Here is a 24,264-nt window from a genome sequence, read left to right as displayed (position 1 = left end):
TTATTATACTATGGTTGTACCGTCATAGTTGCTACTTGCTGTTTCAATTTTACTTGCTGTAACAACTTTCCCCAATTTTCCAATGTTCCCTTGGTATTTCCAGGCCTGGGCGGGCAGGGCATCGGCTTCGACGCGCCAGAAAGCCAAGTATGGTACATGCTGTTCATCGTGTTCGTGCCGTACGCGATGCTGCCTCTGTCTCTTGGATGGTGCATCGTCATCGGGGTCCTGTCTTCGGTGGCTCATGTCCTGGCCACCGCCGTGGAGATAAAGGAGATTATGGATAAAAATACTTTGGCGGTAGGTTCCTGATGATGATATTAAATCTTACGTAAAAGACTCACAAACACACTCTTTAAGATGGATGACAGTCCTATAGTATTTTGGGGTTTTAGGTACCTTTTCCAGCTTTTTCTACTACATATTCATATATCTTAAAGTTTACTTAAATCTTTGTTTGTCACATTTCGAACTCCTCCTATATTCTTCTGATTAATTTCGTTTTTTTTTTCGTATTATCCGTCAAGTAGATCTTAGCTACGTATGTAGCTTCTGTAAGTTGCAGAGCGGTGGGAACGAGAGGTATGATTAAACTCTTTTTCTAAACTTGTATGTTTTTCTGATTTTTATCAGGCACATTCCTGCGGCATGAGACTGCTTGTCAGCAATGCACTGTTATACAGTGCTGTTAACTTTGCTGGCATGTACGCTAAGTACCTCGCCGATTGGGGCCAGAGGAAAGCATTTCTGGAAACCCACCGATCCATGGTCACCAGACAAAGAACGAAGAGGGAAAGTGACCGGCAGTGGAAATTGTTCCAAAGTGGTAAGCAAAACTTCAATGAAAACAAGTTTCAAATAAGAAATTACTGAAACTCAATGATATTATTTCATTTTATAATCCACTAAGATTTATTTCCCTATTTGCAGTGATACCAGACTTTCTGGCTCGGGAAATATACAATCACGTTTCTCGAGTGAGGGGTGAATTTCAAGAGCAGCAGTTCAACAATTTATACATACAGAGGCATCAAGATGTCTCCATTCTTTATGCCGATATCAAAGGATTTACTGGTAGGATTCTTAAACAAGTCATTTTTAATCATAATTCATTATAATATACCCTATTTTGTATCTAATTCAATGTTTTTGAAACTCCTTTATTGGTTTCAGAATTATCAAGCAAATGCAGTGCTCAAGAATTAGTGAAATTGTTAAACGAGCTTTTCGCTCGTTTTGATCGATTGGCGTCGGTGAGTTTAATTTTTAAACATCTTATAATTGATATTCTTCCTTAAATCGATGTCTAGACAGCTCTGAGAGAAAAATCAACTAAAAACGCCCTCGTTTTGTAGGAAAACAATTGCCTGAGGATCAAATTACTGGGCGACTGCTACTTCTGCGTGAGCGGTCTCCCGGAGACGCGCGAAGACCACGCGCATTGCTGCGTTAACATGGGGCTGCACATGATCCGCGCCATACGCGACGTGCGGTACAACGCACAGGTAAGCAAGGCTCGAAGGCATCTGCCCCTTCCCCATGGAAATGGTATGTCCTTAAAAACCAGCAAATTCATTGCCCGACCCTGAGTCAGGCTACCCCTTCCCTGGCTTAGAAGCTGGGTACACTCATGGTGGCGCAGCTAGTTGCTGGGCTACTGATGCTTCTGAATGAGCGGGTTCTTTGGTTGTGGCACGTAGTGCTACAGGTCTCGTGCATAACTGAATGCATGAGGTACACGGCTGCACGGGTGGGGTGACATAATATGACGTCTAACGCATACAGTCTGAAGCACATCTAAAGTTTCGCTGACGTTTGATTGACGTCACGAAACACCCTCCCGTGCCACTCCCATACCTCAGATTCAGTCATGCGCAGGACCTGCTGTAGTATACCGATACGATAGCACGTGTAACCGCTGCTTTATGTTCCAAGCTATAACTGCGAATGATGTCTTGGTACCTGCAAGTCTTACTTGTAGGTGGACCTGGACATGCGGATAGGCATCCACAGCGGGACCGTGCTGTGCGGCGTGCTGGGTCTGCTGAAGTGGCAGTTCGACCTGTGGTCGCATGACGTCACCGTCGCCAATCACATGGAGAGTGGAGGACTACCTGGGTATGTATTAACACTTCTTTAGCCTGTATTTCATAATATCAATATTTAAAATCCTAAATACTTGTTAATGGTCAACTGACGAAGCAAATCATGACGTCATAGTTTCATGTTGATAAACTAGCGTCTTTCTAACGACGTCGTCTCACCCGCATCTGTGCAGCGTTGATGTGGCGCACCAAGTCTTCCTTTGGCAGCTTTTGGCAATCGCTCAGCATTGGCTTTGCGGCACGAAACGGTCGAAGCGGCGCGGGTTCTGGCAAGACGACAACGCTTGAAAGACGCTATACAAGGTGGAAACGATAAGTGATCTCACTCCATTATTTCTAAACTATGCAAGATATCAAAAAACTAATTACTGATCCTGAAAGTGCTTCACGAGCTCTATCAAACGGTACCAATAATAGGTTACAAAATAAACTGGATCTATCCGAAAATTCAATGTTTCCAGCTTCCATACTAAATTTAAGCCAACCACCAAACACAGTATAAAGTGTATTTTTTTCGATTTCTTGTATAAGTAGTTTAAAAATAATCGAGTGAGATCACTTAACGTTTCCACCCTGTATAGTGTCTCTAATGCGAAATTGCATTTTGACAGCTTATCACAATTCTGTTTATCGTATGTTACGTATTCTTCTTTCACCCAGTCGAGTCCACATATCGTCGGCCACCCTGGAATGCCTGAACGGCGCCTTCGAGGTGGAGCCGGGCGACGGCGGCTCGCGCGACCCCTACCTCAAGGAGCACGACTTCACCACCTTCCTCATCAAGAGCTCGGAACAGCCGCGACGGACCAGAAACAGGTCAAAGGCTGGGTGAGTCCATTCATAGCGCATAGCCAGAACCCTCATGAATATTCCAAAAAGATTGTCCTTGTTAGTCAAAAAGGTTTTATAATCTAGCTAGGAAATAAAGCACTAAACTACTTCCCTCCCTCCAGACTGCGTAGTCTGAGTGAGCTTACGACTTACACAACATCATACGCATAGAGGGTAGTGGGAAGACTGCTGAATCGAAGTTAAATAAGTCAATTTCACTCTAGGCACCGCGCTAGATGCGTTAGTAAGCAATACGCGTAATCAGCTCGAAAATCCTTCGTATCTAATGGATAAAAAGAAATTAAATTAAATTACATATCGTGTCCTAGGAGCCAACAAAGCCAACAACTGTGTGAACCCTCGCGACGTCCTAGCAGCGGCATAGACGACGAAATGACCACCGATTGGACGCCAGAGATGCCTTTCCAAAACGTAAGCCATTTTTCATTTCCCTAAACATTCTTGTTGTATACGCTTGGCCATTTGGCTAGGTATTACCTAAGAGCTCTATACCTACATATTGTATTTATCCACAGTACTACACGACAACCGCCGCGGGAGTGGTCCGCTGTAGAAAGCGGCGCGACAGTGACGAGCTCAGCCAGGATAAAGACAACGGAGACGTGCCCTCGCTCTCTGATGCTGAGGTGAGTCTGCTGATGCCTACATCAGCGGAAGCGGAAGACCTATCTTACAAGACCACCAAATATATTTTATATTTTTTCTTCGTTCTTTAAACCTGAAATTTTCTTAAGTACTTCATCATCAAGTATTAGTGGAGGCTAAAAAATAGAACTGCATATTAAAGCACTTCCCACCTTAATTTACCAAATGCAGATGGAAATTTTGGCCACCCTGGACAGACAGGGATGGGGGAGGTCTCTTCCATTTAGATTTTTTTCGACCCTGAATTTGTATTTTTTTTTACACCTTGAATAAACCTTAACCGATTAGGTATACAACCAAACCTTCATCTTGAACCACTCTACTCCGTTGCGTAGTTTAAGATCGAATGGATCATACGATTTATACCGTTAATAAATACATCTTTCTATGCTGACCAGCCAGGAGGTATCTCCTCCAGTTGATATCCATTCTTAATGTACTCTTAACTGTCACAACAACATTCCTCGACGACATTCTACAGGAGGACGACATAATCAACCACTCGATCGAGGTGAGCAGCAACCGGCGCATGCGCGTGGCGAACATGCAGGCGTGGACATTACACTTCAGGCGCGCGGAGCTGGAGCAAAGGTTCGCGAGACTCGACGAGCGCACCTTCAAGTCCAACGTCATGTGCTGCCTCGTACTATGGCTGTTCATCGTCGCCGTGCAGTGCGTCATGCACTTTAAGTTAGTGCTGTTTTTTGAAATCAATAAGTACATTAAAATAGCTTTGTGATTGACTGCAATATACATTAGGTGTCCAGCTTCGTGAGCAAATGAGTTGTTGAATCGACGGTTTAAGTCAACCACTTATTGCATTTTTATAGAACAAACTTATCCTTATCCTAGAATCCATTAGGATTTGGGATCATAACAAGCTCAGAGGTCACAAAAACTGATTCATAAAGTGTTCACCACCATCCATGAAATGGAACATAGTCACTTACTCTCATATCTCCCAAATCCCAATTAACTATCTAAAACTCAAGATCTACAGGGCTACTCTGAAACGCTTTTTACGTAGTTTCGGGTCTACTATCACCGTCACTCATGCTGGTATTTCACTTTGCTTGAGAGGGATGATAACATTCGAAACTTCTGATATCGTTTTTCGGAATAACCTTGTCAGTAAAACTAGCCCTAAAGGAGTGTTTTATCCGTCCAGCTGCATGGAGATCGTGATAATCTTGGCGGCGATGACGATTCCACTGAGCGCTGCGTTCGTATCAGTGATGGCAGAAGAGTTCCCGGGCGCCTGCCCGCGCCTGGCGAGCGTATCGGCCGCGCTCGGGGGCTCCCGCCTGCGCCGCGACATACACATCTGCCTGTTCGTCACCATCATGTCCATCTCCAGGTGATCAAAAATATAAAAAAAATCAGAATTATTTATTCAGTTTAGACCACAAGTGGCACTTATGAACGTCAAATATAAAAAAGAAAGGGTAGCCCTTATGGGGCACTTTACATGTCACCTTATCTTTTGGGCCCTACCAACGCTTCGAGACAAACATATGGCAAGTGCTGAGAAGAAACGCCGGAACAAACTCAATCACCACTAATTGCCAGGAATTATCTAACGGTAAGAATAACCAAAATGAGTCCTGTAGTCCTGGCGCGATGATGATACCACTGAGCGCTGCGTTCGTATCAGTAATGGCAGAAGAGTTCCCGGGCGCCTGCCCGCGCCTTGCGAGCGTGTCGGCCGCGGGTTACCTACGCCATATCGAATGACAAATGATCGAAAATCAAAATATCGAACACGTTTCATCGAACGATCAGAATATCGAACGATCAAAATATCGAAAGTCGATCTTATGCTGCATAGTATAATAGGAAGATGGAGGTAAGGGTTCCTTGTTGACTATGGTACCCTATAGTGGAGAATAAAAAATATGTGTATATTAATGATGTTTTATTTACATTAATCATGTGAAATTTAATTAAAACCTAATTGGTTTTCGATATTTTGATCGTTCGATCATTTGTAAATTCGATATTTTGAACGTTCGATATTTTGATCATTCGATATTTTGATCGTTCGATATTCTGATCGTTCGATGAAACGTGTTCGATATTTTGATTTTCGATCATTTGTCATTCGATATGGCGTAGGTAACCCGCCGGCCGCGCTCGGGGGCTCCCGCCTGCGCCGCGACATACACATCTGCCTGTTCGTCACCATCATGTCCATATCCAGGTGAGTCTAGTGCCCACACCAGGATATCTAGGTGAGTCCTACAGGACCACAGTCCTGGCGCCATGATGGGGCGATGATCAACAGCTGTACCCAAAGATGGCGACTTCTCTCTATATTCGGCAACAACGATGATCAATGGCACATGCCAGATGGTGATTCTCTCTGAATCCAGTAATTAAGTATACCTACTGACAAACCATTTAGTTTCTCAATTAACTCAATAAATTTCATAAACATTTCAACATAATGCGAGAGGAAATTAAGAATAATACAAATAATTAACCCACATAGACTAAATATTTACAAATAAAAATATATTTTTTGTCATCATCATCCACTATTGTTGACTGGGATAGAAGAAATACATTAATACAATTTCATTCAACACCTCAAGACGATTTCTTTGCCATGCTAGTAAAACATGACAGTTGCTTTAAATACAACATTTTACTTTATTTCCAGCACAGTAAAGCTCTACGTGTGCCCTTCATCGTTCCCGCAAAGCGTGAATTACACGAACGAAATCCTCAACGAGTCCAACGCGACGACTCCAACGCTCTTGTCCGAATACCGCGAGGTGCCGGGCGAATGCTACAGACCCGAATATGTGGTGTTCACTTGGATCCTCTGCCTCGTGGCTCTGACTTCAATCCTCAAGCTATACTACCTCATCAAGACCTGCCTGGCCATCGTCAACGTGGCCATGTACTCCGGCCTCCTGCTGTACTATTACGACGTGTATTACATCAGCAGCGAAAACACTGCCACGTAAGTCTTGACCAACAAATAGGGGATCGGGCAATATTAAATTCCTTTGATTTGAAATCCAATCATTCGCTCAATGGACTGTAAAGCAGAACCTGGGTCAGAAACAGTGTTTTTACTTTATCACTCTCTGCTAAATTGCACAATCACCAATCGGTCATATTAAGTGGTGCTACCGGAAGTCGGAACATAGAAAGTATATTTCACCACACCCACCTTTTATATTTTTGTTCATCATTTGGTTGTATTGTTTTTAAGTCACTATTTTATCATTATTTGTTTTTAAATTTTTGTTCTCCATTTTTGTTCCTTGTTTTGTTTTGTGATTCGTGTCTGTCTAATAAATGTTTTTCTTTCTCTCTTTCTTTCCCATGTACTCTGTGGGCTCCGGCTGCATTACACCGACGTATTTATATCAGCGGAATAGTTTATATCAAAGCGTAAGTAATATACTGCTGCAACAGTCACTTTTAGAAACAGCTGTTGAATCACCATCCATTAGCCATGAAAATTATTTCAGTCTGGTGATGGGCAATCATTATTGCATCACAAGTAGATATTTCGTGAAAACAATCACTTCATGTGAGATTTAAGATGGTTGACACTGGTAGCATGAAAAGATTAGCAGAAGCCTACCATCATTATCCTTTACAATTACTAGAACTCAGTTTAGATTATAATAGTATGGTAGCACGTGTACATAATGTTCACTAGCTTTAGAGTAAACGCAATACTAGGCACTAGTCCTTTTGGTAGAGGTTTCAGTCTTTTGAAGAAAAAGCTTGATTTATGAACGCAACTTATTCCAGGCCGCTCAAATTCTACGTGCAAATGCTGATCCTAATGGTGATGTTCCTGGTGATGGTGGTGTACCACGCGCGGCTGATCGAGGTGACGTCACGGCTGGACTTCCTTTGGAAGCTGCAGGCCGAGACCGACCTGGACGAGATGGAGGACACGCAGAAGACCAACAAGCATCTGCTGAAGCATATCCTTCCAGATCACGTGGTCAACCACTTTCTGAGCAAGGAGTCTGCGCCAGATGTAAGTGGTTCTATTGATGTTGGTGACTTTTTCAATTTCATCGGTGTAGGATGTTTTTTCTGTTTGCCCTGAAAAAATCTCAAACTTGTGACTCTCGTGAGCTAAATTTTGTTTTATCATGTTAGAAACTATGTAGTAACTAATAAACTTTAACCCATGTTTCAACTTCAACCAATTGTTTAATGTCCATGGCCGTGTAGTTTCAGCAGAGTAGAAGAATAGAACCGCCTCTTCCCGGATTCCGTGATTGAAAACTATGTGAGATATATGCTATATCAGGCCCTAGTAGCCCAGCATGGGGAGAGCAGACCAAATCGTCCATTTGCTCTGATAAATTTTGCAGTCGTGTTCTTGCAAAAAGGACAGTATTCTTGCAGAAAGAAAAGTGCTCCTGTAGGGTAGTATTCCTGCTGTAGTCAGACCATAATGTGTGATTGTTCCTTAGGAGCTATACTCGCAGTGGCGCGACGAGGTGGGCGTAATGTTCGCGGGAATCCCGAACTTCCACGAGTTCTACTCCGAGCAGAAGGCCGTGGACTGCATGCGGCTGCTCAACGAGATTATTTGTAATGTACCAATCGCAACTCTTCTATTACTACACTCTTTACATTATTTTCGTCTTCTACAGCAAAATCAACGTAGGCTATACAGTTCAGCGGGGTTATTCCGAAAAATTTTATCAGAGGTTTCGAATCTTGCCATCCCTTTCACGCAAAGCAAGGTGCAGACATGAGCGACCGTGAAAGATAGACCCAAAACTACGTAAACAGCGTTTCGGAGTAGCCCTGCTCTTACAAACTAGTACCTATTAGAAGCAGGTATGTAAGATGCCATCTTCATCTTGATATGCCGCCGTCTGAACTTTACTGTATTTCTCTTGAAATAGGTACAGTCGATGAGTCGACAGCACATCAACCTATACATTTTTTGTTGCAAAATAGCATGTATTACAACGAGATAAGACGCCGCTGGGTGTAGGTTGATGTGCTGTCGTACATTTGGAGGCATTCTTTTCCGGACATAAATTTTCCTTTGGATCATTAATTTGCATCATTTGTTTTGAAATACCTAGTTCGTTCATTACTTATTCCTTAAATATTTTGGTTCAGTTGATTTCGACAAGTTGCTGATGCAGCCGAGGTTCAAAAGCATAGAGAAGATCAAAACCATTGGAGCCACGTATATGGCAGCTTCAGGATTGAATCCCAATCATAAGGTAAATATCACAAAATATTCATAATCCTATCCAAAAACGGTTAAGGCAGGAAATACGAAGCGCTCTACATCATTTTTTAAAAACCGGCCAAGTGCGAGTCGGACTCGCGCACCGAGGGTTCCGTACAAACCTGCAAGGTTTACAAAGTTCGTTCATTACGACAATCGAGTCATAACTATGGTATTTTTATTGCAAAATGAAATTCATAACATTACAATGGGGAAAGATGGAGGAGCATAAATTTAAGACAAAGATCTCTTCAGGCGCGGATCCACCGTTGTGGGCACTGTGGGCATGCCCACAACCCTAATTTGCTTGTTTTATTATGATCTATTGATAAGATCGATAGGCATGTATGTATGTCCGGGCATTTAGTAATCCAACTCTTACTTTGCTCATTTTTGGTGGCTGTGCCCACAACCTTTTTTGAGGGCTGGATCCGCGCCTGGATCTCTTTATCGTTTAAGTAATCCTTTATTTTATAGTATTTGATATGAATTTCAACTTGATAGCTCTACGCGTTCATGAGGAAAAAAGTAATAAGTTTATATTTATTAAAAAATATATATTTTGTAATGTAACTAAAAATTTAAGGTTTTCGGAATTTTTCCTTTATGTGTGCTATAAAACGTTGCTTCATGCCAAATTTCAAGATTCTAGGTCGACTGGAAGTACCCTTTAGGTTTTGATTCCCTTGCGAGTACTTGCGAGTTTCAAAATATGCAGCTTAAATTGCTGTTTCTTTTGATTGCGTTGACATAGAAGTTTGATTTTGTTACAGCTTAAAGGTATTATAGACCTGAGTATTTGGTATGAATTTCAATTTAATACCTCTACGCGTTTATGAGGAAATGGGTAGTAAGTTTAAAATTATTTTAAAAAAATATATTATGTGATGTAACTAAAAATTTATGGTTTTCGTAATTTTTCCTTTATCTATGCTATAAGACGTTGCTTCGTACCAAATTTCAAGATTCTGAGTTCACGGGAAGCACCCTGTAGGTTTTGATTCCCTTGCAAGTGTCGAAAATTTGCGGCATAAACGGCTGTATCTTTTGATTGCGTTGGCTTAGAAGTTTGATTTTTTCACAGCTTCAAGGGACAGTAGACCTGAGTAATTGATATAAATTTCAGCTTCATACCTCCACGCGTTTCTGAGAAAAAGGGTCTTGACAGACGGACGGACAGAAGGACAACAAAGTGATCCTATAAGGGTTCCGTTTTTTCCTTTTGAGGTACGGAACACTAAAAATCAGATACGGTTGAACAGATAAAATTACAATAAAGTAAATAAAGAATATGTAAACCGTGACGTGCTCATAGGCACAACAAGCGTCTGCTTACTGCGCAAGGGGCGTTATAAGTTGGTCTCGGCTTTTACGCTTGCTCTTTCTTGACTACTTAGTAGGCCTTAGGGCGTGGCGGAGTATGCCTGAGTCATCCCACAGTTGGGATGAGTCATATGTCCTACAGTGGGACGGGACTATACCCACCTCTCGTTCCCACCACTACAACTCCTGTGTAGCCAGGATCTACAGCTTGACCGCCACAAAAACCCAACCAATGAAGGTCAAGTTTGTCCCGGGGGAAAGTTAAACTGTCATTGGACCCGCAACGAAATTAATCAGAAGAACATAGGAGGAGTTCGAAATTAAGGTTCGTCTTCCCTCCATTGCAAAGCGGATGACAGGTGACAAACAAAGGTTTGCTACAGTGGGACGTACACTTTCTTTGCTTCTAGAACGGCGACGACGACAGCGAGCACCTGTGCGCGCTGGTGGACTACGCGTTCGCGATCCGCGAGGCGCTCGAGGACATCAACAAGCACAGCTTCAACAAGTTCCGCCTCCGAGTCGGTCAGTATTCAACTTAAACTAACAAAAGTAGCATGTTTATAATGTGAGCTCTCTTCAGATGTGCCAACGTTATTACATCACGGTAAAAGGCAACTTTTCCATTCAAGTAGATCGAAAAAGTTGTGTTGAGCAAAGATTACAATTCTTTCATTCATTCTTCATTGCACAAATTCACATGCCAGTTAAGTACGCTGGTGAGATAAGCTGCACTTCTCTGTGACCTAAGACCACATTTAATGTACCACATTATCTCAGTGAATAAACAATGCAATCTTAGAATTTTTCTTTCTTTTCTTTTTCGTTTTCTTAGAGAAAATCCTCCACTTCTGGACATGCCGCGCGCTAGGATGCGCGCCGTGATATACTTTATCGACGTCAAAATGTATGGGCCAAATCGATAAAACGGCGTGATAACGCTCATCGCGACGCACTTTAATTTTTTATCAAAATGTATGTCAAGTTCTTTTGGTAATTTTGAATGCCTACTGATAGGGTATACTAATGCGGCATCATCTCTATTCAAAATTCATGAATCCAAAATATCTTGTTTTGAATGAGTTCATAACACGTGGCGGCATTCATCTCTATTTTACTCTACAGGGTCTTAGGTAAATGGGTATATGAGCCGACACTAGCCCATGTTAACATGGTCATATGAATGGTATGGTGAAGTCAGAAAATTGATATCTTCATTTTTATTATTTTAATTTTCATACAAATCGGATTTTATAAAATTTATTTTGTATGAATATTAAAAAATTTAAAATGATGATATCAAATTTCTGACTTCACCATACCATTTATATACCCATGTTAACATGGGCTAGTGTCGGCTCATATACCCATTTACCTAACACCCTGTATACTCGTGCAGGCATAAGCTGCGGGCCGCTGGTGGGCGGCGTGATCGGCGCGCGCAAGCCGGTGTACGACATCTGGGGCAACACCGTCAACGAGGCCTCGCGCATGGAGAGCACCGGCCTCATGGACCGCATCCAGGTCACCAAGTACACCAAGCAGGTAACATAATTGCGATTTTGTAATCACCGCATCCCATTTCTCCAAAAGGCCTTCTGACTTCTGAGAGCCAGCTTTGTTGTAGCAGTCCACAACTCTCTCTCTCTTTTTTGCCCATTTGTTCCTCTTTTTTGCTACCGAATTAGAGCTCATTCACTGGCTAGTAGGCATGACAGTGGCGCCATAATGTGAGCACTGAAACTGAAACGGTAGTAACTAGAACTATGTCATGTGCACTTAAATAGTCATTTCCATGTTGTATACTCTCTAGTTCATCAGACATCATTTTCTTAGCCACTCGATAATGTCGCCATCTAGTAAGCGTAAATACGGTAACACTTACATGTTACCACCTGGTAATTTCAGTACATAAAGGAGTGAACACCTACCAAGGTGGTTGTACTCTTTTTTTTTTAAGATTTATTAGTCCCGTTAGCTCCTCGTACTAAGCTAAATCACGAGTCGGCCAGTCCGACCCCTTCACCGTTCGGCTATCGTGGCTTCGAAGACTCTAACATAAAATGATTTTGTTTCTCACCTCCCCAGCTGCTAGAAGTCCGCGGCTTCGAGCTAGAAAGCCGCGGCGGGGTAGAAGTGAAAGGCAAAGGCCGCATGCACACGTGGTGGGTAGTCCGAGGCCGCGCGGGCCGCCGCCCCGCCGCCGCGTCAGCCCCGCCGCGCTCGCTCGCCGCCATCGTGTATACTATGCTACAAGCGCGCAAAAGAATATACACGCATCCGCTGGACGCAGCCGCTGCTACGACTACTTGTAAGTAGACAGTTACAGACCGTGGTGGGTAGTGCGAGGACGCGCGGGTCACTGCGCCCGCTCGCCGCCATCGTGTATACTATGCTACAAGCGCGCAAGAGAATATACACACACCCGCTGGACGCAGCCGCTGCTACGACTACTTGTAAGTGGACAACTACAGACATAGAATCTTCCCTAGCGTCCATAAAGCTTCTTCTCATTCGACTCCTGCACCTTGTGTGTCCGCGCTCGCTCGCCGCCGCGTGTATACTATGCTGCAGGCGCGCAAGAGGATATACACGCACCCGCTGGACGCAGCCGCTGCTACTACTACTTGTAAGTGGATCATTGCTTAACTACAACAGACATAGCACTGTCCCTAGCGTCCCTAGGCCGCATGCACACGTGGTGGGTAGTCAGAGGCCGCGCGGGCCGCCGCCCCGCCGCCGCGTCAGCCCCGCCGCGCTCGCTCGCCGCCATCGTGTATACTATGCTACAAGCGCGCAAGAGGATATACACGCACCCGCTGCCACTACTACTTGTAAGTGGATCACGACATGGAACTATCCCTAGCGTCCCTAGGCCGCATGCACACGTGGTGGGTAGGACCGGCTGCCGCATCAGCCTCCGCGCTCGCTCGCTGCCATCGTGTATACTATGCTACAAGCGCGCAAGAGAATATACACGCACCCGCTAGACGCTGCCGCTGCTACGACTACTTGTGAGTGTCCACTAGGTGTCCAACTACAGACATATAATCTTCCCTAGCGTCCTACAGGCGTGCAAGAGGATATACACGCACCCGCTGGGCGCTGCCGCTGCCACTACTACTTGTAAGTGGATCATTGTTCAAGTACAACAGACATAGAATCTTCCCTAGCGTCCCTAGGCCGCATGCACACGTGGTGGGTACTCGCTCGCCGCCATCGTCTACACCATGCTGCAGGCGCACAAGAGGATATACACGCACCCGATGGTCGCTGCCGCTGCTACAACTACTTGTAAGTGGATCATTGCTCAACTACAACAGACATAGCACTGTATCTAGCGCCCCTAGGCCGCATGCACACGTGGTGGGTAGTACCGGTAGCCGCGCTCGCTCGCCGCCATCGTGTATACTATGCTACAAGCGCGCAAGAGGATATACACGCACCCGCTGGATGCAGCCGCTGCCACTACTACATGTAAGTAGACAACTACCTGTCCCTAGCGTCCCTAGGCCGCATGCATACGTGGTGGGTAGTACAGGGCCGCGCGGGCCGCCGCCCCGCCGCCGCGTCAGCCCCGCCGCGCTCGCTCGCCGCCATCGTGTATACTATGCTGCAAGCGCGCAAGAGGATATACACGCACCCGCTGGACGCTGCCGCTGCCACTACTACTTGTAAGTGGACAGCTACAGACAGGACTGTCCCCTAGCGTCCCTAGGCCGCATGCACACGTGGTGGGTAGTACCGGTAGCCACGCTCGCTCGCTGCCATCGTGTATACCATGCTGCAAGCGCGCAAGAGAATATACACGCACCCGCTGGATGCTGCCGCTGCTACTACTACTTGTAAGTACCGCCGCGCTCTCTCCCTTCCATCGTCTATCTATATTATGCTACAGGCTCACAAGAGGATATACACGCACCCGCTGGATGCAGTAGCTGCAACGACTATGTATGTGTAAGTGGACAGCCACAGACAACTTTCCCTAGCGTCGACAAAGCTTCTATTCCTCTCATTCGCTTACTGCATCTGGTATACTGACATAGATTGGAGAGTGGTACGCGAGCCGCCGCCAACATCTACCTACAACATGCTACAGTACAGATGCGCAAGCGCATCACTCACCTTTCCCAGGCAGAAGAATGTTCCTCTTGTCTAACTATGTAGTTACCACATTATTCAGAACTTTATTCCCCATTTTTCGGCTGAGTTGCACCACCCAACCTTAACCGTAACTACAACGTGACCGATGTATTTTGTATGGAGTTTGACGTTTGTAGCATAAAATCATAAAGGTAGCAGGAAAGCGCTGGACGCAGGCCGCTACCAACCGGGTAACATGGAAAGCATTGGGGGAGGCCTATGTTCAGCACGTTTCAGCTCGGAATGACAACTTCTCAAAATGACAACCGAGGCGCAAAATGTCCACTTCTCGAAATGACAACTTCTTAAAAAAAGACAACTTCGCTAAAAGACAACTCATAATGTCTATTTCTCACAATGACAAATTCGCATTTGGTCAACTTCACATAACGACAACTCTAGAAGAACTATAACAGACTCTAGAAATAATGAAAATAAAATATCAACAAGTAGTTGACTGAGACTTGAGCGAAGTTGACATTTTAAGAAGTTGTCATTTCGAGAAGTGGACATTTTGCGCCCCGGTTGTCATTTTGAGAAGTTGTCATTACGAGCTGAAACGGTTCAGCAGTGGACGTCCTATGGCTGAGATGATGATGATGATGATGATGATGACGTTTGTTAAAGTTGAAGTAAGATGGTGCAGCAACCCAGCCGGTCAAAAAACAATGCAAATGAACTTGCCTGTATTCTCCCAGCAACAAGCCGCGCGGGCAGCGTTCGCGCCGCCGGCTCCACGCGCAGCGCGCCGCGACACCGCTCCGAGCTGCGCCGCGCGCGCACGAGACACGGGCCGCACACTGGGTAAGTGCAAAGCATAGTTTGAACCTCATTCAGTTGATTTTACTTAATTTTCTTTAACATGTCTAAATAAAATAAGTGAAATTCAGGAGCACAGATATTTTAGAACAAAGATGTTGTAATTTTTGAATTCTTATCGTATACTTTTGAAAAAATCATCTAGCCTCAATTTTTCTGGTTAATACTATTTAAAAATAATTAAACCAGTTTGTTAATCAAGTGAATTTTGGAGACGGAAACATGATGATAGACTAGAATACAACACTAAATTTTTATCACCGAAAAAATTTTAACAGGTTATGTAGAAACGTGTGAAAAATTTAAAGCAAAAGAATAAGAAATGTTTTTCATAAAGTTAATTTTTTTATTAAATTTTCTTTAATCCGTATTTTACGCGTCACAGCTTTGTCACTCCGCTGCTCGCTAGAGTAGTCGTACGCGCTCGCACGTTGCATCGATCTGTCCATCTCGCTCACGCCTCGACCACGCTTCCAGTGTTATTATTACATACTTAGGTAACTTAGACAATTTTAATAAGTGTTACAGTATCGCACGTAAATAGTGCTAGCGACGCGGTGTCCATAAATTACCAATTTTAGAAGGAAATTTTGAGTCACTTTATTTAACTTTTTTTTTGCACAAATGGGATCAGTATCAATAACTCATTACCCAGAATTATTTTTTCGGTGATAAATATTTAGTGGTGTATATTATTTAATGTTGGAATATGGATGAATAATACTTTTAGGCCCATTGACACGTGTTTTTGGTCCTTCGATCCTGTTTGTATTTCAATATCTTGCTATCAGATGCAACAAATTCGTATTCTAAATTCGTTAAATTATCTTTGGGAATCAGTTTTATGAACAAATTAAGAAGACATCAGAATCTAGTGGTTACTTACTTCTCGTTCCCCCAGCGACATCGAGCTGGGCATCCGTCCTCACGCCAGCAGCATGGTGGTGCGGCGGCCGGACATGGCGCCGCCGCTCGTCAGCAGCATCTCGGCGCCGCACACGCCCACCGCGCCGCACGCGCCCGCGTTACCCGCCCTGCCCGGCTTGCCCGCCGCGCAGCCGCCCAAGCTGGGGCTAGGTAACACCTAGGCTAAGTTTGCTCGTACACTCGTGCGAGCTCAAAACACATACCTCTTCTATCGAACTCCTCCTATGTTCTTCTGATTAATTTCGTTGCGGGTCCAATGACAGTTTAACTTTCCCCCTGGACAAACTTGACCTTCATTGGTTGGGTTTTTATGGCGGTCAAGCTGTAGATCCTGGCTACACAGGAGTTGCAGTGGTGGGAACGAGAGGTGGGAATAGTTGTAATACCTATTCTATGTTGTGGAAAGAGCTTCATCACCATACAGTGCCCCTCGTCTTCAAATACGCGCCCTGCCCCCCCTGCCCGCCGCGCAGCCGCCCAAGCTGGGGCTAGGTAAGACCTAGGCTAGCTCGTGCGAGCTCTAAACACATACCTCTTCTAGCTACTCACCGTGGAGCTATGTTAAGGAAAAGGTAGGTAGGTAGGCTAGGTAACACATACTCACAGTGGAACTATAATAATATGGAGCAGGCCTACCTCTTCTAGCTACTCGTTCGTTCGTTTTAGCCAAAAGACGTTCACTGCTGGACAAAGGCCTCCCCCAAGGATTTCCACGAAGACCGATCCTGCGCCGCTCACATCCAGGCACCTCCCGCGACCTTCACCAGATCGTCGGTCCACCTACTCACTGTGGAATTATATGATTCATCGCCATATAGTGCCTATCGTCTTGAAATCGCAATCACCTCCGGGTGACGGAGGCATGCGCTGCTCATTTTTCGATGCACACGGAGAAATTTGCGAGACTCTAACACATACTCTTCTAGCTACTCACAGTGGAACTATATTGTGGAAAGAACTTCATCGCCATACAGTGTCTCTCGTCTGCAAAAATGCCCCCGCCGCGCAGCCGCCCAAGCTGGGGCTAGGTAAGACCTAGGCTAAGCTTGCGCGTGCGCTCGTGCGAGCTCTAAACACATACCTCTTCTACAGGGTGGAAAGGATAAGTGATCTCACTCGATTATTTCTAAACTATACAAGATGTCCAAAAACTGGATCCTGAAAGTGCTTAACGAGCTCTATCCAACGATACCAATAATAAGTTACAAAATAAATTGGATCTTAGTATGGGACTTACGTCCCACGTGTCGTTCCGACTGCTGCAACTCCTGTACAGCCAGGATCTACAGCTTGACCGCCAATAAAAACGGGTTGGGTATTTGAAAGTCAAGTTTGTCTCGGGGGAAACTTAACAGTTATTGGACTCGCAATGAAATTAATCAAAAGAACATAAGAGGAGTTAGAAGTTAAGGTTCGACTTCCCGGAAGCGGATAACAGATGACAAAACAAAGATTTAGTAACCTCACCTAGATATTTGCAGTGGAACTACAAGGGAGGAGCTCCATCGTCCTCTTCACGCCATACATTATCCAACAACCAGCAGCCATTGTGCACACAACTGGCCAAGCTGAGGCTATATGTAAAACATCGCTATAACTTGTCTGGCTACTTCCTACTGAGAGAGGGAAGGAGCTCCATCTGCGTGTCTTTAGCATACAAGCATCGTGCACTGCACTATTCTGAGCCTCAGAACTTATAAGAGATACCATAGACGCTAGCGTGGGCTCTATTGAGCGCCTATTGCAGCTTCCATTAACAATGGTTCACTTTGACATTAACTTTATTACTTGAACAGAGCCTTAATACATTCCATTGTCTCCAGGTGCAAGACTCAAAGCGGCCAGCTTTTCCTACCGCACGCGGCCGCGAGACAAATCTCCGAAGATTCGCGAGCAGTATTCCAAAGAGGGCTCCGTGAACTCCGTCGCTAACGGAGCGCCGGGCTCGTTCCGCTTCCGCTCCGTCACCACCGCGTCCTTCTTCCGCAGCCGGAACAAGGACAAGCGGAGCAAGGAACAGCTGGATGACGAACACAAGGAAAACGGGGACGCTGTCACCACGAGGATGTGAACTATTTTAATTAAAGACGAAAATATCTTAACAGATACATATATGACATGATTCTTCTATGTACACCGATTAATATTAATGTTGCAGAGTATGGAACGTTCCCAAAGATAAACCTTATATTTTTTATTTGAGAATATTTATATAAGATTTGTGTTTGCACAAAATAATTTTAGTTTTCGAAATGTATTTAGAATTAAGCACAAAATATGCATTTAATATATGTAGATAAAAGTACAATCGTATGTACCATGTTGTAAATAAATTGTAAAATCTATGTCGGTAATATAATTACGTACTCGATATTAAGTTGTATGTACTATTTTATTAAAGGGGATGCAAAGGAAAACGCTAACTAAACTCTTCTAAAAGAAGACACTATTGTAAATATTTTAAGCATTTTTGGCTTTTGTCTATTTTTATAACATTTCGTCGACGTTATGTTCGACGCTGTTTATATTATATTGCTTTATGCTTATCTACTGTTAGAGCTTAATGTGTTACGGTCAGAACTTGTGAACCCTTAGATGTTAGGGACCAAAAAGAGATGATGAATTATGTTAGCGGCCTGTGCTGTGGCCGACACTCGAGAGTATAAAGGTAAGATTTGGCCAGTTCTGATAGCTATAGATTTCAAATATGCAAACCAGTCTTGTAGTAGCCAATCACCAAGGATTGATGCAATCTATTACTATACACACGTCACAATGACGCAAGGTGTATAACACAGATCCAAATCTATGATTGGTGTAACTTCAGTGTCATGCTTTTGACCGCCAATGTAGCAACATATTTCCGTTGGGCGCCGCAACGCATCGTGTGCAATTACCTTATCTTTGTATAACACATAAATCGCACAAAGCTTCTACAGAAACTCGAATACACAAAGAACAATGTACAGAATGAATACAAGTTGTGGATATGAGTATGAAAGATATAATTGTAAGTAGTATTTAGCCAAAAGTAGTAAGCGATGCCAAAGATAAAATGATCTCAAGCATATTTTATCAGTGCGTGTATAATACGCTGTATTTACATTGCATATTGTACATAGTATTATTTTCAGATCTGGAAAGTTTATGTGAACATGTAATAGTTGTTTTAATTATATCATCCGTTGTAGCGATAAGTAAAATATATACATTAATGTTACCAAAGCCAAATTATTTTATAGGTATTAAACTAAAGATTTCTTCAAACTGACGTTTATGAAATAAAACATGGAATTCGAACGCAGCATTTTATTCGTTTCATTCATCCAATCGTTTTATAAACACTGTTGGAATACAAATATGAAACTTACGGGTATAATTATAAATAATTCGTAATATAAAACTAATTAATATAGCTTTGGAAATACGTCACATCCTTGATTGATAAAATTAATAAATCGCTATCACTTGTTGAGATGAACAACATACACTAGTCTAATGTGGATCTAGCTGGAAACATATATCACATGATAATAATATTATTACAGTTGCAAAGATTTGGCCCGCGAATCTAACCGCACCGAGACGGAGAATATAATTTATAAAAATATTACCACTCATCTACTAAGGTACGTGTATTACTGTTAAGCATCACATATTTATGTATTAATTTATAGAGATTGCTATTTCCCAAGCGCTACACAATTCCAAAAACGTTTTAGAAACAAATGCTACGATTAAAATCCCCAAATTAGCTCCAGTATTTAAATACATTTATTATTGCTTATTCTATCAATTCATCATAGTCTTTTAAATAAACATAAAGTAGGTGTCGGGTAAAATATACCCACACTCATTCTTCCGTCATCAAAAATATCAAAAACATTGGCACGTGTCATGTGACCTTATTGCCGTTAAATATCACAAATTATGCTGCTAATATCATAAAATGAACTCAAAAATACTTCAAACGCACGATGTATATCGATGTAATGGATTTTTTCCAATACTCTTTTTTCTTTTATCTCAACAGTTCCGGAATATTAAAATGTATGAACAAGAATATGACATGACAGCATTGGGCATTGCTATACTCTCTCAACTCAATTTATTTTTATACCTTTTCGTCTGTGTTCATTACACACTTTTCTTAACACGAAATTGTACTGTATACCTTTACTACCCCTAAAATACTCATTTGTAGCACTGCCAAGTTCATTTGGTGGGCGATTTATGTACCAACTTAAATTTTTTTTTTATTGCAATATAGTCAACAAGATAAAACCCGAATGAAAAAATATAAACTCCCACAGCTGCTACACGAAGACAAATTCCTTTAAATGGAACACATACACTTAGACCTAATGTGTGACATCACGTTTCAGTAAATTCATCTAAATAAGGTACTAGCTGGAATCAAACTAGTGCTAATATACGAACTTAAATAAATATAAATACAACAAAGTAATATCTGGACTAAATAATGCTATAAAGGCACTTTCATGTGAATATATTAATTCAATACATCAAGATTTTATTCAAGAATTTCGTAAAATCTATAAAAGGGGGCAAGATTTATATGCATAATATTGATCTAATAAAATATTTTGATAGACATTTGAATAATATATCGCTATGGCACCAATATTTTGTATTGTCTTTGTATATTAATAATTTATTGGCGAACATTTAAAATAATTAGAATGTGACAAAACATTTACATTGAATAATACTATTTTACGATATTAAAACTAATTGTGATCCGATTGCACCATCGATGTTTGCAAGACTTCAACCCATCTGCGGAAACAAATTGTATCTTTTGGTTTATTCATATAAATAAATAACAAACATCAAGTAATAATAAAATAATGTTAATATAAGGGTAATGATTGTCTCCTAAACGCGATTTGATATGGTAACGATCTGAATTCGAACGAATTAGAATTATTGACTGGAGCTGAAATAGTCGACCCCTAAGAAGTTTGTTACCTATTGTATGATAACGTGACGATGTAGAAGACAACTCACAACAACTACCTGTTGTTGTGAGTTGTCTTCTACATACAACAAATTTAATAAGTTACCTACCTGTTGTACGTGAACATGCTGTCTGCCCGGAAGAAATACACGTGGTTCTTGAACTGCAGCTTGAACACGAAGTCTTTGTCGATGCCGTCGCCCGCGCTCGGTGCGCTCACGCCGTATCTGTGAAGAGAAATGTTTTATTTGTAGGAATATTGTTCAAAGATGAACAAGACTGCAGAACCAGAAAAGACCAACAAATAAATGCAGGACTATTAGTAACAAATCACCGTATATGTTACGGTCAAAGTGATAAATGTGAAAATTATGAATAATCGCCGGTTATTATGAATAATTACCGCATGATTTGGTAAATGTGATTAATATGAGGTCATTTATGTGTGTATAAAACTAAATAGGCGGCTTAGGCGGCCCAAGGGCCACCCCCGCCGCACCTTAACCTATTTTTCACTTTAAATCAAAACATTATGTTATAGGCATCATGGAAAAGTAATATTATGCAAGAAACATTCCAAACTCATTATGCCAAATTATATTAATATATGATATCAAAACGTTCAAAAGTTTGGCTGTACACGAAGACGTACACAAGATGTTGTTCTCTTTTATGAAATTTGTTAGTACTAAGGTTGAATTATTAAATAATCACTGTTAAATGTGATTAATTTATCACTTTTACCGCGACTCTCGGGAATTATTCATAATAACCGGTTATTATTAATAATTTTCAATTTATCACATTAACCGTAACATATACAATGAAATTGCATAAGTCGTGTTTATAAGTCAAGCTAAATGTGACGAATTGTATGTAATAAGTATTGTAGGTAGTAGGTACCTACTGTTTCTTTTCATCAGTGAATTGCAATGATGATTTTTTTTAGGTACGGAAACTGTAAAACAACTTATAAGCCGTATTTGGGCAACATTACTTAACTATTTTTAATCGTTACGTTACGTTACGTTACTAGTTAATTGCCTGCCACTGCGGCCAGAATCGTGACCAGAGCCGGACGTGGACAACCCAGAAAATGTATGAAAGTGCGGGAAAAACGTGTATTCTAGTCCATGATCCTGAATCCGCTCTTCACAATGAGGGTTTTCGCGAATGAAAGATCCGCTAGATGGCGGAACGTGGCTGTGGGGTCTGACTGCTGCGTGATTGATGGATTTTGACATATCTATCAATGTCATGTCAAAAATAACCAATCATGCAGCATTTGGACCTCGTGTCTACGTATTGCCATCTGGCGGATTGTTCATTCGCGAAAACCCGCATTCCTTGAAAATAGTCCTACATTCACTAAGCAGGTGATATTCAGACAGTAGTAGTTAGTAGGTTCACGGTGATCTAATTATATTCTGTAAGACCTTTTGTATTGAGTATGTTCAAAAGCTGTAACTTACCCGAGCAGCGGCAGCGAGGCGAGCGGCGCGTCGTCGAGCCAGGCCTTGTAGAAGAACAGCGTGAACTGCGCGAACACCACCCACAACTTCTGCCAGCCCGGCGACTTCTTGAACTTGCGCAGCAGGTAGCCCGACAGCTGCGTCTGCGCAGGGAGGGAACATAAATAAATACTAATGTTTTTTGTACCAAAGTAGGTAAAGTCCGGTCGCCGTACAGACAGAATTTCGTCTAATGAACCCAAGCTCCTCATTGCTCGCGCGTAATTATATTGCTGTCGCGCTCGCGCACTCACTGCGGCCGCGCGTCGCACCGTCTCGTGGGTAGCTTGGGGTCATTGGACGAATTTCTATGTGCTCGGCAACCGGACTTTAGTAGTACCTTTTTAGAAAATAAATAACCCTCCTTCTGGCGCAGTTGGGTAAAAAATAAGAGACAATTATAAGAAAAAAGCTATTTATAAGCTTCTCGTCGATACTGACCTACAAGATCACGTCTTTTAAGAATTAAAATCATACTTCATTGTGAATGCGAATTTAGGTAAACATAGCAAATACACGGCTTAATAATAATAACGCTCCAAATTCTACGTTTTCAGGTGTCTTCACTGCTTTTTTAAAAACCTAATTGAAATAAATGAAAACTTCAACTTTTACCTTGAAAATGTAATCATTAGAAGTTAGAATTGAACTTTCTGCTTTTGACACAATTCAACTGAAAATAGAAGCCCATTGTCGTCTCTGAACAATGGTTTACTTACCCGCATAGCCAGGTGCAGCTGATCCCGCGCGAGAGACGTGGCGCGATGCCAGCACACGTGCGCCAGGCCGCCGCCCGCGCCGCCTGCGCTCAACGATTCCTCCGCTGCAATGAACACGTAAATAATACCGGTAAACAAAAAAAAAATTTTTTTTGCGCATGGATTTTACTTATTATATTCTGATTATATAAGCAAATTTATATAAAAAAGTGCGATTACAAATCGAAAATATTTGCTTTTTAAGAAGTTATAGGGATTTGAATTTTCCATCTTCATAGTAGAATGTCTCTAAAGATGCACGTCCCATTCTCATTGGGATATATCTATTTATAAATAATTATGGGGGCTTATTCGCAAGAACAAGGGGCACGCTTTTATCAAAATATAGTGAGATTTGAGAGACGACGTTACCAAGGCCAGTAACCTGAAAGCATGATAGGGTTAGATTTTTATGCGAACAATCTTCTATGGAACATGTCAGGAAATTAGAACTTTTCATTTTTAATAAATATTTGGACTCTATTTTAAATTTTCTCTTGTGAGAATGAATCTTAAACGGATGTTTGGTATGTTTTAATAATTAGAAAGAATGAAAGAAAGAAAGAAAAAAATATATTTGGCAACAAATTGAATCATCTCTATGTTCATGTTTCATACATTCATTGATATGAATTTTTCTATTTTTTACACAATTAAGCAAATTCAGAACAATTTTTTGTTGTTATTCTTATTTCTAGGTCATATAGCAATAAAAATAAGCTATGCATAACTCGTGCGCAAGTAATAGCAGAGTAGATACAAATAAGTAGGTCATCTTCATAGAAACGCACCGAGCGCGGTTTGTATGTGAGCGCGCCAATACGTATGCGGCGCGCACGCACACACTGACAAAATTCGGGGCAACTCCCCGCTAATCAANGCGCGCACGCACACACTGACAAAATTCGGGGCAACTCCCCGCTAATCAACGCTAAATTTTGTCAGTGTGTGCGTGCGCGCCGCATAC

At 42.2% G+C, this 24,264-nt stretch overlaps 2 protein-coding genes across 13 annotated transcripts in view; one reads left to right on the top strand and one right to left on the bottom strand.

The window, feature by feature from the left end:
• The window catches only part of LOC114355374 (adenylyl cyclase 78C), a 62,184-nt gene extending 42,833 nt beyond the window's left edge, over positions 1-19,351 (top strand). Inside the window, exons 9-30 of the mRNA XM_028308181.1 lie at positions 104-300; positions 634-826; positions 931-1,074; positions 1,174-1,253; positions 1,356-1,505; positions 1,982-2,118; positions 2,766-2,933; positions 3,266-3,368; positions 3,473-3,583; positions 4,084-4,292; positions 4,771-4,959; positions 6,265-6,570; positions 6,987-7,007; positions 7,377-7,611; positions 8,057-8,177; positions 8,721-8,827; positions 10,569-10,683; positions 11,558-11,703; positions 12,247-12,469; positions 15,000-15,105; positions 16,022-16,197; positions 17,871-19,351. Of these exons, the coding sequence (XP_028163982.1) occupies positions 104-300; positions 634-826; positions 931-1,074; positions 1,174-1,253; positions 1,356-1,505; positions 1,982-2,118; positions 2,766-2,933; positions 3,266-3,368; positions 3,473-3,583; positions 4,084-4,292; positions 4,771-4,959; positions 6,265-6,570; positions 6,987-7,007; positions 7,377-7,611; positions 8,057-8,177; positions 8,721-8,827; positions 10,569-10,683; positions 11,558-11,703; positions 12,247-12,469; positions 15,000-15,105; positions 16,022-16,197; positions 17,871-18,118 (3,485 nt within the window). The 3' untranslated portion in view covers positions 18,119-19,351. The remainder of the gene's footprint in view (positions 1-103; positions 301-633; positions 827-930; positions 1,075-1,173; positions 1,254-1,355; positions 1,506-1,981; positions 2,119-2,765; positions 2,934-3,265; positions 3,369-3,472; positions 3,584-4,083; positions 4,293-4,770; positions 4,960-6,264; positions 6,571-6,986; positions 7,008-7,376; positions 7,612-8,056; positions 8,178-8,720; positions 8,828-10,568; positions 10,684-11,557; positions 11,704-12,246; positions 12,470-14,999; positions 15,106-16,021; positions 16,198-17,870) is intronic.
• The window catches only part of Cdep (Chondrocyte-derived ezrin-like domain containing protein), a 73,137-nt gene continuing 68,214 nt past the window's right edge, over positions 19,342-24,264 (bottom strand). For 8 of the 12 annotated variants that reach the window (XM_028308183.1, XM_028308189.1, XM_028308182.1 and 5 more), the window contains 4 exons: positions 23,259-23,362; positions 22,501-22,643; positions 21,139-21,255; positions 19,342-20,847 (listed from right to left, as the gene is read on the bottom strand). In XM_028308183.1, coding sequence (XP_028163984.1) covers positions 20,799-20,847; positions 21,139-21,255; positions 22,501-22,643; positions 23,259-23,362 — 413 coding nt within the window. In that variant the 3' untranslated portion in view covers positions 19,342-20,798. The remainder of the gene's footprint in view (positions 20,848-21,138; positions 21,256-22,500; positions 22,644-23,258; positions 23,363-24,264) is intronic. The other 4 variants (XR_003656100.1, XR_003656102.1, XR_003656099.1 and 1 more) reach the window with 1 other exon arrangement.

The sequence above is a fragment of the Ostrinia furnacalis genome, unplaced genomic scaffold (assembly GCF_004193835.3).
Source record: "Ostrinia furnacalis isolate ACB-3 unplaced genomic scaffold, ASM419383v2 OfSCF2395, whole genome shotgun sequence".
In the NCBI taxonomy this organism is placed as follows: domain Eukaryota; kingdom Metazoa; phylum Arthropoda; class Insecta; order Lepidoptera; family Crambidae; genus Ostrinia; species Ostrinia furnacalis.
This window is presented reverse-complemented; position numbering and strand designations above follow the sequence as displayed.